This window comes from Tursiops truncatus, chromosome 15, assembly GCF_011762595.2.
Source record: "Tursiops truncatus isolate mTurTru1 chromosome 15, mTurTru1.mat.Y, whole genome shotgun sequence".
NCBI classification, from domain to species: Eukaryota; Metazoa; Chordata; class Mammalia; order Artiodactyla; family Delphinidae; genus Tursiops; species Tursiops truncatus.
In genome coordinates this window covers 80,835,823-80,849,744 of record NC_047048.1, presented here as the reverse complement: position 1 = coordinate 80,849,744, position 13,922 = coordinate 80,835,823, and the positions used below count along the sequence as shown (strand labels likewise).

Sequence of the window (13,922 nt, the reverse complement as noted above, 5' to 3'; positions counted from 1 at the left end):
TTATTATTTATCTCAATAAAAAACTAACCCAACATTTCTTTACTTCTCTTATAAATACATAATCTTGCTTACAATTACAATAAACTTTCCAGTGCAGTTAAAACTTTATTGAAAGTACAGAATAAAATCATAAAACTCATCTCTGGAAAAATTAAGATAAGTTTATGAGAGGAAAAGATCACATCTTTACTGTTATAGAAAGGCCTTATTAAAACCTGAGGTTTCTGTTAATCTTAAAACAAGTTCTTTGTTCTCTAAACCTAGACTAGAGAAGAATTCAGGTGACTTGAATTTGGGTGAGAACTGATACAACCCTGAGGAAATTTTTCAAATAAGTATATTATTAAAAAAAAAGTATGCTCAAAATCAAAACAAAGCACTGAAGACTACATCAATCCAAATATTTATTCATAATAAACATTACTAATTTCACAGTAAATGAATGAGGTATGACCCTTATACTATGAAGACAAAGGAAAATATAACTAAGAAGAAACTGCTGGACACTATCATTCATTTGCAACCTCTCAAAGTTAGGTTATTATTATTTTTGTTACTAATAAGATACTCCATGCCTTAACATTACTTGTATTGTAGAAAGTAAATAGAATATTTCTGCAGACTTTGATGACATGTGTAAACATTTTTTTCAAACAAAATTTAAAAGTCAAAATAACATACATTCTTTTATGATTTACTTTAGAACATAGGATAGAAATTAGTCTCTACAGAGAAGGATAAAATAAAGCCTTCTGAAGAAAATTAGAGTGCAGCATTTTTTGGACAAAAAATACAATTGACGGAAATTATTTTATTAAGACCATATGTTCTTTCCACAACAGCATCCACTGCTGAAAACAAAACTAATGAAAAGCCTCTTGCAATCACAAGATATATTCTGATATATTTTTATATCCATCCTCCAAATTTTAATTTGTTGGGTAAGTACACTCTGGAAAGATAATCTGATGATAGGAAGGTCAAAGCTTGAATTTCTGCCTTCATTTTAGAGTCTGCCATTATTTCCATCTGTCAATAAAAGTAAAATATAATCATACCAGAGTCCTTTGCTACAGTTCTGTCAACTCAAACTGGTAAATCTAGATTTGTTTTATCCTCCAAAGCCATCGGCAATAACCTTTAGGTCAGCCGGAATATTCTGGAGCTGCTACAGCTAAAAATATTAGTATGGATTCCTTCAATAATTAGGAATGGTCTGGGATCTTTATAATTTCCTTCTCTCCTTTTTTCCCCCATGAATTATGATACAGCCATAGACAATGGGTATATAACTATGATGAGGATAAACTAGATCAGCTCCACCCAGCCGATCTTATCTATTAGCATTCACAATTCAATGTTTCTACAACCATTTACTGCTGAACAACACACACGTTAGTTGTTGGTTATATAAAAATTCAAGAAGGGGCTTCCCTGGTGGCGCAGTGGTTGGGAGTCCGCCTGCCGATGCAGGGGACACGGGTTCGCGCCCCGGTCCGGGAGGATCCCACATGCCGCGGAGCCGCTGGGCCCGTGAGCCATGGCTGCTGGGCCTGCGCGTCCGGAGCATGTGCTCCGCAGCGGGAGAGGCCATAGCAGTGAGAGGCCCACTTACCGCAAAAAAAAAAAAAATTCAAGAAGGATAGTTCCAAAATATTATGTAAATAGCCACTGCTAAAGTAAAAGGCAATAAAACATACATTTGAATTTTAGAAAGAAACATACTTCTTTTCTCCAAAATGGTTGGCAAGTAATATAAGGTCTCTTCAGGACACTGTCAAGTTTCATTTGGTCCTGTTTAGTCAGTGGAATTAAAGTACCTTTAGGTATATTTAATCTGGAAAAAAATAGATGAAAGAAATCAGTAAAAAGAAAGTGCTCCTGTAACTTTAAGGTCACATATATTTCAGTTTTATTTATCATACTATTTCAAGAGACTCAGAAATAACAGATGTGAAAATTAGTACAGATCCACTTTAAAATACAGAATTTGGGGGATCTGGCATGTCTTAGACCAGCAAATGTTCAAGATCATAGCAGAAGTCTGTTTTAAGTTGTTGTTTTCTTTCATGCCACACTCACAGGACGATGACAGGAAGACAGACATTGGTTATAAAACAAATGCCGAGAACACTAACATCATGTGTATCAACACCAAGGCAGCCCCCAGAGCACCACAGTTTTGAAGCAGTGAGCGCCAGTATGTGTGGCCAGCAGCAAGATCCACTGTGGGATTTTAGGTTCCACTGAATACTTAATTCTCTGTAATTCATTGAGAATTTTCTGGGCCGAAGAAGTTAGTCTATCAATTTTCACTTATGCATTCATGCATGCACACAGACATACACACATCTATTTAGTTTTACACTTTTAAAAAGTAGATTGTAATTTTATCTTGGTATGTGTTTTAAAAATAGAACATGAGAGGTCCAGGATTTATGTTGTGAACTGCTTTTTGAAGTCACAAATCCTGGATTTCTCAGGAGAGCTCCAGTTTCAAACAGTCTTCTTCAATGTCCCCATAATTATGACCATTTGCCAGCGGCAGCTCCTGAATAGGATGACAATCTGATTGAAAGGGAGGCCGCGAGGGTTTCCCTTGAAGCCATGTTTGTGTTGCTATCATACTTTTTTCTTTGATTGTACATTTATTTAGAGTGGCTTTTGAGGGCACTGCTGGAATTTATGAGATGCAGCTAGAGTTTCTTCAAGTTTTCCACCTCAGTAATCAGATCCTCTGTCCTAAGGTTGTGTTAGAAATGATATTCCTACGAACAGACGACCCCCAAGGGATTCTGACCATGACATACACACTAAATTGACAAAACTTTGATTCACTAGAGCGAAAACATTCAAAAATCGAAAACGGAATGTTTTCTCTGGTGCCCTCATTTTGTTAGAAGCAGTGATTACCCAAAACCTGTTCCTATTCCATATTTATAAAATAAGCACCTGTTACCACGGTTTGCTCACCGCTTAAAGAAATCCAATAAATGTTTAATTTCATTCTCACTGGCTAATTAAAACGATAAAATATTTTAAAATATCACAATAGCAGAGATGAATAAAGTGATAACGTCTCATGCTGAAGGACCGATGGGCTCTTACTCTCCAGGGAAAACAAAATAATTAACCTATCCGGAGGGCAGTCAAAGCCTTAAAAATGTGCATACCCTTTGACCCAGCAATTCTGGGAATTCGGCCTATGGGACTAATTAAGGATACGGGGCAAAGATTTAGTTACAAGATGGTCCATCAAAGCACTATCCACTGGAACAGAGACGTGGAAACCACCCAAACTTTCAGCTGGAAGGGGCTGACTGAATAAACACACTCAGAGTTGGAACTCAGCAGAAGACATTCAAATGAGGTCTTAGGAATGTATTTATTGATAAGGAAAAGCGATCACATTGTGTTATGTGAGAAAAGCAGACTACAAAATAGAGTATGACTCCATTCTTTTGGAAGAAGTTATGGCAAGGCACGGCAAATAATCAACAGGGGTAAAGCTGTTCATCTGTAGGTGACTTTTATCTTGGTACTTAATGATATTTTTTCTATAATGAACATATAGATAATAAAAATGACAAAATTTAGAGTTCCCAACTTTAATCTTAAAATGAGATATTTAAATGAAGTTAAAATTTTAAATCTATGATAAAGTTAATTCATACGGCAAATGGTGTTGTCAATGATTACCATTTAACTAGATTCAATGTCTTCATACTGTCTAAGTATAAACAAAATTACTAAACACTTTAACCATAAAGGTAAAACAAAAAATGTCTGCTAGCTAGCTAAAGGTTCAATTAACCAAATATATTTAAGTATTTTAGCAGCTGAAACAGAAACATGGATAAATGTAATTCATAATTATATAATCCCGAGTCATTGGGAACACGGTAAGTAAAAACCGTTAAGTGCTTTCCCTGGTAGTGACTTTTTAGGCTGAGTGTTACATATTACAATGAATCATCATTTAAAATATCCTACTTCTGCTAACCGCCTAACCTTTTGATATCAGAAGGGAGGAGACCAAGCCATCTAATAGCTGGAACTGTGAGATTATGGGCTTCAAAAGACATAGCCTAAAATAGAGAGCAGAAGTGTATTAGCTAAGGTATGCAGAGAACTAGCATACGTGTTTTTGCAGCCAATTTTTTAACTTATTAGGAAGGACCAGTACTGAAGACTTCACACCCCCAGAGGCCACAGAAGTTAAGAAAATCACCAGGGGCTTAGCCAAACTTGACTTTCAGTGGAGGTTTTAAAACTGCTCTGTAGTATTTCTGTATTGGTTTTCTATAAAGTAAAACTACAGATGACCCCTCTGACCTGCATTTACTGTGGTTCGTTGATTCCATACCTTAACACCTTGCTCCACCATCCTTTTCATCTGCTATAAACATGTACATCAGGACACTCAAGGTGTACACCAATGGTTCCCAAACTTCACCATGTGTCAGAATCACTTGGAGTGCCCACCCTTGGAAATCCAGACTCAGGAGGTCTGGATGGGGATTGAGATTTGCATTTCTAACAAGTTCCCAGGTGATGCTGATGTCCAGGACCACATTTTTGACAACCATTGATGTGTGGTAGTTGCAGTCTCCAGTGGTGAGGTTTGGTGATCTTCTCATTTCTCCTTATGGTTGGAATTGGAAAAGTCAGAATTCAAGGCTCTATATTTTCAGGGTATAACTGGTGATCAGTGTTGCTATGCTGAGGGCCCACAGTTACTTCAGCAGGCCAAGAAAGTGGAGGATAATTAATGCCTCTTGCCCACAGGTAATCCCACTCTGTCATCTGCAGTCACACTGGTCATGTTGGAAGCTGGAATCACAGGTCTGAAATAGACTGGCCCTAGACTTAGGACAGTAGCTTCCCTGGTACATTTTGGGGGCCCTTAGCTTACTAGGGGTTGACAAGTAAATGCAGAAATCACTTCAGTGAATATAAAATATCTCAATAGTGAAAAAGGAAAAATATTTTTCTATACTTACCATAGATCCATACTTATAGATACACATTATTTCTATGCCTGTTAAAAGAAAGTTAACTTTAAAATTAGTCTTCTTGCATACTATAGGCTAGATAATTATACCTAACATCTGCAATTTTTATTTTTGTGGACATTACCAATGGAAAATTTATGGTTCAGTTTAATACAGTAAAAACAGCGATAAGTTGCCCCAAATGATTAGTCATTCATTTTAATCTAATAATCATATTCTTTTAATTTTTTTTTTTCAGCCACGCTGCACGGCATGTGGGATCTTAGCTCCCCAATCAGGGATTGAACCTGTGCCCACTGAAGTGCAAGTGCAGAGCCTTAACCACTGGATGGTCAGGGAAGTCCCAGAATATTTTATGAAAGTGTTCTATGAGCAGAAAAAGACAACTACAGACATGATTTATCATGACTATTGTTTCAAATAGTCCAACAATCAATTACCATGTGGATCAGCATCTACAAGAGTGAAGATAGGAATGTGAAATGTATCCCACAGCTTCTTGACTAAAAGTCTTGTGTTCAGATCAGGTGCTCCCTTTCCCTGAAAGCAAGTATTGAAATCATTTAGTAGAATGGAACTGATAAAACTATATTCCTATTTTGTTAATAACTTAAAAGTTAGATCCCCTCACCTTAAATTTCAGGTGATGGAAGACTGGTTTGACTGTGAAAAAATGTACACTATATACAACAGGGTGAAGAAGCCCACATAACTTCATACCTTTGACAATTATCCCAGTCCTAGGAAATAATCCTAAGGAAATATTTCAGCAGAAACAGAGATAAGAAAGATCTGACATACATAAAGATGTCCACTGCAGGGTTATTTGACAGGACAGAAACTATGATAAATAGCCAAACTATCTCACAACAGGGACATGGAGAGGCAGCAGAGCACAGTGGTGATATGCACCAGCTTTGGGGCCAGACAGCCTGGGCTGGCATCTGGCTCTGCCACTTCTCAGCAGCATGAACCTGAGTCACGAAGACTCTCTGAAGTTGGGGCTTCTTAACACCTTATAAAATTACTATAGGAATTCAATTATTTAACAATTATAAAGCATTTAAAAGAGTACCTGGCTTACATTCAGAATTTAATAAACCTAAGCAGCGGAAGAGTATCATGAAGTCATTAAAACAATAATTATGTGGAAAAGTAATTGAAAGAGCTTTACAACAGTGTTAGGAGAAAAAAGCAGAAAACCAAATGAAACATGGAGCAGAGAAGAAAGCAGGCAGAGAGAAGAATGGGCTTTCCACGCGAGCGCTCTGAGTTTGAACTCCCTCTCCGCCAATCATTAGCGGGTAAAGTTGGGTTGGTTTCTTGGTGTCTTTAGGCCGTGGTTTTATTTATAAAATTGGGATAAATATGCCTGCCACACAGTTATGGGACTAGAGTGACGTGGAGCTGAACTGCCTAAAACCCAGTCCTAGTTTTGACCAGCCTTAAGATTGTGGTAAAATACCTTCCTGGGTCCCATTGTCCTATTGTTAAAAGGGGGATGATAATAATACCTACCTCACAAGGTTGGAGAGACTTTACACGTTGATATGTGAAAAACAGCACTAAAATGGGAACCCTTACTGTATCCAGTGCCCGGCAGAGCTCCTGGCACACCATGAGCACTTAGTGAATGCTAGTATATTTGAATTTTTTCCTTTGGGAACGACTACACATGTATGTGGTAGAGGAGACCACAGAGGAGTACCGAAGGCTCCTTCCTAGCCTGGCCCTCGGTTCTCAGCTCCCCTCTGTAGAGACAGCTACTGCAGGTCAGGTGCTTGTGCGTGTTTCACTATAGCAAGGACAGCAATTATCAGTGGACACCACGCTAGCACCAACGCGTAGGTAGGCAAGGACTAGGAGGCAGCCTACAAGAGGAAAGACAAGGTAGAAAAAGAAATGTGACAGAGAGCCGAGCTTTACTTGCGTCTCCGATGCGCCAGTCAGTACCAGCCGTGATTCAAATGCCAACAGCTGAACAGAGGCCGGGGCCCGGGCAGCTTTCTCTGTCGGTAGTGGCTTGGCTTCCTATCAGCCCAGCAAGCATGCACTCTCACCAGGGAGGTGTGAAAGCGGAGGAGGACTGGACCAAAGCGTGAGCCACAGGACACCCCCGCTGAGAGATCACTTCAGGGGTTCAGGTAGCGCCTTTATTACTTATGAGCTCTCAGCCTGCATTTTCCATCTCAACCGTTCTCCCCTCACTTCAAACCGGGCAGAGGCCACTAGGATTTCCTGCTATCGTCTCAAATTCATATTTCTAAAACTACATGCAACATCTTTCTGCCGCGAAGAGCTGAGCCTTCCCGCCAGTTGTCCTGTAGTATCGACGGTGACATCATGGTGAAGTTCCACACACCAGAGTCATTTTGACTCCTTCCCCACATCCCGTGGTCACCACGTCCTTTTGGATTTGCCTTGGAAATGCCCTTTGCTTAAGCCCTTTCTCCTTAATCATTCCCCTGGCATCCTTCCACCCAGGCAACCACCTGAGAGCCTCTGGACAGGCTCCCCAAATCCCGTTATGATGTTCTTCGTCTAACTGACGACGCTGCCGCACTAATCCGTCACTTCCTTTCTCACCAATCCACTTTTGTAAGCACGTGATATTTACACTATATCAGGATGCCTCCTGGGGGGCGTTATTTGATTTCAGTCAGATTTGAGGATGGTTAAATAAACACCTTGGAAATTCTTGTTCTATAATCCCAAAGGATGCATCATATTGATAACGGAATGCTGTCCAAGCTTATGGATGATGTTATAAACCCCTCTTACCGATCACCGATGTAGTGTGTTAGTTTTGGAATTGTGGTAAAGGTAGATAATGTACCGTAACCATGATGCACGGAGACATTTTGGTGCAAAAACTGTCATCTAGGAGCCGCTGAAATGTCGCATCTTTTTCTACAATTAATAGAAATTTTGCATCTGTAATTAAATCTGTGAAGTTAAGGCTCATAAATTTAAGGCATGCGTATTTCAATTTAACCACTAACTAAATAACGGTTATATTTGAAGGTAAACAGATATCTATTCACACACAGTATTTAGATATCTGTCTCTCCTACTAGATGGTGAGCTCCTAAAAGGATCTTTAAAAAGGGACCATGGTGTGCTCATCTTGACCACTACAGGGTTTGGCTTGTTGGTTACACATTATGAAGGCTTGATTTATCAAAGTCATGGATGAATGAACATTCTAGACGTTTAAATAGTTTTCCCAAAGGATACTCTGAATTCCTTGAATATTAGATGGCACAGCAACAGCCTAAGTTAACAAAACAAGACAGTTTTTATTTTAAATAAATAGCAAGTTTAACGACATTTAAAAATTTATCACAAAAATCCTATATTTTCATTAAAAAAATACACCTGTTATCAGAGGTCTATGCCTCAGTAAAAACACAGTAGGACACAGATTTACTGTTCAGTAAGAAAACTGACATATGACCTAAACTACTTCCCAGAAGGTGAGAATTTCTTGGAAATTTTATAGATATGTGGCTTAAAAAGCAGAAACAGATGAAGGAAAGACTTCCTTATGCAGGATCTCCTAGGTGTCATTCTCCTCTTTCCAAAATGGTGAGCTGGCCCTTTCCAAACTTCTGTGCTAGTTCAGTACTGGGGGCTTTCTACGTACCAAGCCTAACAAATAGTTTAGTAACACACATTAATTTCAGAACCAGAGAATTTCACGAAGATTACATAAATAACCATGCTAAAATGGTCAGGTCACACTCTACCTGAAAACAACAGTGCATTTTAAAAAGGAATGTGTACGTTTGTTTCTTTCAATATGACATTTGGCAAGTGGCATGTTTTGAAACTATGTAATGTACAACCCAGTACAGCATATACATATTCATCGATTTTATTCTAAAATCTTAAGCTCCAAACTACGTAACAAGGCAGTAAATAAAATGCATTTCAAAAACAAACGATCTGAAATGGAGTTAAAACACGTGAAAACATTAATGATGCTTACTGTTGCACATGCACAATTCACCTTGGTGCCGTCTTCCTCGATATACCTTAAATCGCCAGCAATTAAACCTTTTGATGTAGATAACTGAAAAAATAATAGACATATCTGAAACCTCTCTCTTGAGTTTACTTTATGCCTCTAAGTCCCTTCTCATGTTCACCTCTTAATTATATGTATTTTGGCCCAGACTGGAATTTAAGAAATAAAGGAGAAAATGTGTAAGAGCATTTAGAAATGAAAAATATTTGATAATTCGTCTGTCTTGGTTCATTTATCCAAGGGAATACAATGAGAATAGATTATTTAAATTCATAGTGAGAAAAACGTAGTATCAAAAATATGGAAAGAAGGCACAGATTACATTTATTCTTCTATTACAACTTTTGTATGTTTTGTCTTAAAATGTTTTGTATTAAATGCTACTTACTATATGCAGACTTCTCCTTGGCACTTTTAACATACAGGAAATATCATTGATAATATTGTCCACAACAGTCTGGTTACCAAAGAGTTGGCTGTCGGTGTAATATATGTCTCTATGAAAAATTTAAAAATATATATTTTAATTAAACATATTCTCTTTGAATATAAGTATTGGAGTATTAATTGAAGAAAGATTTAACTGGATGAAGGCAACATATTAGCGAAGTAGTTTACGACCCATAGCCTAGTTTTATGTAACTTTTCAAAACATATAATGAAAGTTAATGCCACTAAATCTCACACTGCATTCTAAAGAGTAATTTATTAGCACAATGTACTTACCGCTTGGTTGCGTAAGTGTTGCTCTGTACTAATTTATAAATCATGGACAATATTTTAAGAATTAGCGCTGGAAAATAAGATGCAATAAACAAGTTACTCATCATTTTTCTTACAAATTCAAAACATACTGCTATCAAGGATTTTAACTGTCCTCAGTTACTTTCCACAATATTACAAAATTTATCTTCCCAAAGTAGAAGTGTTAAGTACAGAATAATAATTGCCTGACGAATCACATAAAATTAATTGCTCTATGTACAGCAAAATTGAGAGAATACTTTTCCACTGAATCATGCATCTTGAAAATTTCTTTTGAAATAATACTTCCATGGTTATTAACAATGCAAAATTCTATAAATTTATTTCAAGTACAGGGTGGCCTATTAAAGAACAAGTAAAATTATTTAGCTAGGAAAAACTATAACCCAGAAGGTAACCAAAATTATTTATTTTACTACAGAAAGCTAAGAAAGATTAATTTACCAAAAGTTTTAACTGATTTTGGTGAATCACTTTTGATTTTTCTTGTGGTACAATGAGATACCATGTGAAGACCCACAGAATCTTCAAACCTGTCATTTTGTTTAAAGCAAGGGAATAGAATAAAAAAGAATTAACTTTTGAACACCAAACAATATACACTCAATGTCCTCTTCCGAACATCATTTAAATCCCCGTTTCTTCTCAATGTAAGCACTGATATATTATATTATGATAATCTCGTTTATAAGCTTAGATAATTCCAGGTGGTAATTAGGTAATTAGCTTTGCAACATACAGAGGCACTAAAAGCAAGTGTGTAAAATACATGAATTAAATACCTTTAATTATGATGTGTGTGTGTGTGTATGTATTTCTTTCCCAGGAAGATATTTAGGGTATGTGAACTATTACCAAATATTTCACAATTTTATTAGCATTTTGCTCATTTTCTTGATTGGTTTATTTAATTCATTGGCTTACTTAATAATTTTACTCAATTTAATAATAAGTTTTGAAATGTTTTGTTTAATTTACCCCCAAAGTTACAGTAAATGAAATAACAATTTATACTAGGCTGTTAAATTGAACTGCCAAGCCTGTCCTAAAGGTGGCAGAAGGCACCAGGCAAATAGGCCAGGTGACAGTTGCTTCAAGATCCAGCTTGCAAAATATGATTCAAAACTTTACAGTTACATTAATTACATTGACATAAAAGAATACTTAGTGCCTAAAGAGCCTTAAAATTACTTTAATTCTGTTTCTGTAACTCTTAGTGAAGACTATTCTTGTAGTGTTTTTCATTATTACGTGGTAAGTGTCTACAGGCTGACGATCTGAAAGCAACAAACTATGTGACTAGGTTCCAGGACTTTGATAAAGCTGTTTGCTGATCTTACCCTCTTGGACACAGGACTTAGCAGGGGGAGATGTGCTAGGGGCAAGAGCCATCAAAATATGCTCTATGTTCAGGATACGTTTATTTTGGTCTCAGTATCAGGACTGGTTGTAGCTCCCCTGAGCAAGTGGTTGGCTTTTGCAGTATAGATGAGAATTCCACTGGTGTTATTTCCCCCTTTTGAGTGCTAGAAAGCTTAGATCCAAGTCTGGAGCCTATTTTTAGCAGGACTGTGAGACTTTATCATATGTATTTTGAATTCTAACCCCTTTCGGTGCTCCACTTTTTGTTCCTAGCATTGTTTTCCCTTTGCCTTATCTTTCACACCTACTTCTACTTTATAAAACCTGCCTGTATGGTATGTATTTTGTAAACTTCCTTAGATCTTTTTGGCAAGGTAAAGGCAATAAAAAGAATTAAATCCAACTAGAACTCGAACTCAAACTCAAATAATGACATAGATACTGCATTTAAAAGTAAAAAATGCAAAATGCCCACTTTATATTTTCCCAGCTTGATCTGTTGTCTATTGTGAATGCAGGTGCTTCATTTCTTGCCAAGCTTGTGATTATGTCTTGGATAACATTTTCTATAGCTGCAAGAACCTCAGAACTGAAACAATAAATACACCATGATTCAGTCTTAATTCTAAATTAGACCTTTACAGTATGTAACATTTCCCCAGGTCAATATTAAAGTAATTTTTAGTTTCATTGGTTGTTTTTTAAGACTAGGTGATACATGTCAATAATATTCTCTCCCACTAAATTTTTAGAACAGTAATGCATTAAAACCACAACTGTATTTATAGTGGTGAATTACAGAGAAATTTCATTTGCTTGTAATTTTACTTCTCAATTACCAATTGAAGTAATATCTCCCTTTTAAATTAATGACTAGGCAATTTATAAATATATTTTTATCTACTCTTCGTATCAACCTACTTTAAATACAAAATCATTGACTTGAAATACTACTGATAAATCTTTTAATTAAAATTGATGTAATACTTGCTTTAATTTCCCCAAAATGCAAAGCGAAAATATTTCAAAAGAAAAACTTCGTGCTGTAGCACGTTACCTTAATTGATCTCATGCCATAAATCAGCCCTTTTGAATTTTAGTGACACAAAAAGAAAAAAGTTTAATCACTACCATAAAGGGACTTGGCAACTACTACACCACAGAAAATTATTAAGACTTAGCCCAGTTTTCTGTCAGCTGACTTTTAATTTCACAAGCCATCAGCTTCAAAAAATGTTATTCTGTTATAAACACCGTAAGAATATTGCCTAGGAAGGGAACTCATATTAAATCTAGAAAATGCACAAAATGTAGTGTTCTAATTTCCACAGAAACATCAGCGTTTTCATGGAAAATGCATGTATCAGAAAATAAATTTTAAAACATTCCATATTTTCTAATAACAGGATGCAAAACCTGATTCAAATATCTCATTTTTCCAGCCTGGAAAAAAAAAGTCACGATAACATTATGACCAACTTTAAAACAACCAGATTTACATCTGAAATGTAAAAAGGGACTTCCATCCCTTTCTTTCCTTTACTCTCAATTCTCCCTTAAACTAAATCCTATTGTAAAAAAATTTTTGTGGGTTTTTCCGGCTTTTTGGTTTTTTGGTAGTTGGTTTGGGCTTAAAAGTAAAAGGCAGTAATTTGTTTAAGTGAAGAAGTTTGCTGATAAATGGGAAAAGCAGATCAAGGAAGCAGAACAACAGAGCATTTCAAGTAAAAGTGGTGAATAATGTAAACATAATTTCGTAGTTAACTCTAGGCTGGGCAGCTGGAGATCCCATAACTGATGTTATCAGCACCGCACTCTGAGCTAACCTCTAACTGCTCTAATCGATTTCAAGAAGTGTACATTCTCTTCACTTCGAAGTCAAAAACCCCATTGTCTCACTAGAAACCATTTAAAATGTGTTGACTTCCTTGTTCATTTTGATAAAACACACTTATTGAGAACTCACAACACTGATTTTCCCCTCTTCCAAAAAAAAAAAAGCCTGAAAACTTCTAAAGTTAAATTTTTACACTTTTTTTTTTTTTAAACAAACACAAGGCCAAACTGTGCCCTAAACTCCCCCAAACTGTTAGGATTTCAAGAAACTCGTGAACCCAGCTGTGGAGATGCTCCTGGACCGTTCTAGAGGGGGAACATTCTAGAAGACATGGGGGGAGGGTGGTCTGTCACCAGGCTTTCTGAGTTCAAAATAAGTTAACAGCAGAGAAAGGGGGTCGCTAAACAAGGGCCTTTCTCGGGGTTCAGGGTTGGCGGGCCCAACAGGCTTCACCCTGTGGCCGCCACAGTGGGAGACGGGAAGGGGGCCCAGCATTTCCCCACAGAACACCTCAAGCCCGGCTGCACCGAGGAAGCTTTGCGCCAAGTCCCGGTGTCTGCGCCCCAGAAGGCGCCCTCATACCTAGTGGCCAGGCGCGTCCCCCCGCCAGCGGGCTCCCCACCGCCTTTCCTCAGGGCGGCCAGCAGGGAAGCCCTGTGCTGGTCCAAAACCTGGAAGAACGAGGCCTCAGGACCTCTGGGTGCAAAGGCCATGAGGACCGCCCGGCAGTGAAAGAGTCCAAAAGCAGGAACTTGACTTGGCCGGATACCGCCCTTCCCCGCACCCACAGAGCACTTCCAGGAAAAGACGGAGCTCCTTTCCCGCGCTTTCCGGAGAGGGCTGACTGCGCATGTGCACTCCTCACCCCTCCCCAGGCAGACCTGGACCAACGCATGCGCATAGCACCTCCATT

General features: G+C 37.7%; 1 protein-coding gene across 2 annotated transcripts; it reads right to left on the bottom strand.

Annotated features, from left to right (window-relative positions):
* Positions 1-879: 879 nt before the first annotated feature.
* On the bottom strand, positions 880-13,722 carry SPO11 (SPO11 initiator of meiotic double strand breaks). Of its 2 annotated transcripts, XM_019943735.3 has the most exons (13): positions 13,592-13,722; positions 11,648-11,761; positions 10,255-10,343; positions 9,772-9,838; positions 9,434-9,542; positions 9,007-9,090; positions 8,253-8,289; positions 7,852-7,961; positions 5,456-5,555; positions 5,004-5,041; positions 4,012-4,088; positions 1,726-1,837; positions 880-1,029 (listed from the first exon to the last, which is right to left on the bottom strand). In XM_019943735.3, exons 1-13 carry the CDS (start codon positions 13,720-13,722, stop codon positions 910-912), a joined length of 1,188 nt encoding a protein of 395 aa, XP_019799294.2. In that variant the 3' UTR covers positions 880-909. The 2 variants fall into 2 exon arrangements, with proteins under 2 accessions (XP_019799294.2, XP_019799295.1); XM_019943736.3 differs by lacking the exon at positions 11,648-11,761.
* Between the last annotated feature and the right edge of the window lie 200 nt (positions 13,723-13,922).

Coding starts and splice junctions, on each gene's coding strand:
- SPO11 (XM_019943735.3), bottom strand. CDS start 13,722: ATGGCCTTTGCACCCAGAGGTCCTGAGGCCTCGTTCTTCCAGGTTTTG. Junction 11,762..13,591: donor GGGACGCGCCTGGCCACTAG/GTATGAGGGCGC, acceptor TTATTGTTTCAG/TTCTGAGGTTCTTGCAGCTA. Junction 10,344..11,647: donor TCAAGCTGGGAAAATATAAA/GTGGGCATTTTG, acceptor ACAAAATGACAG/GTTTGAAGATTCTGTGGGTC.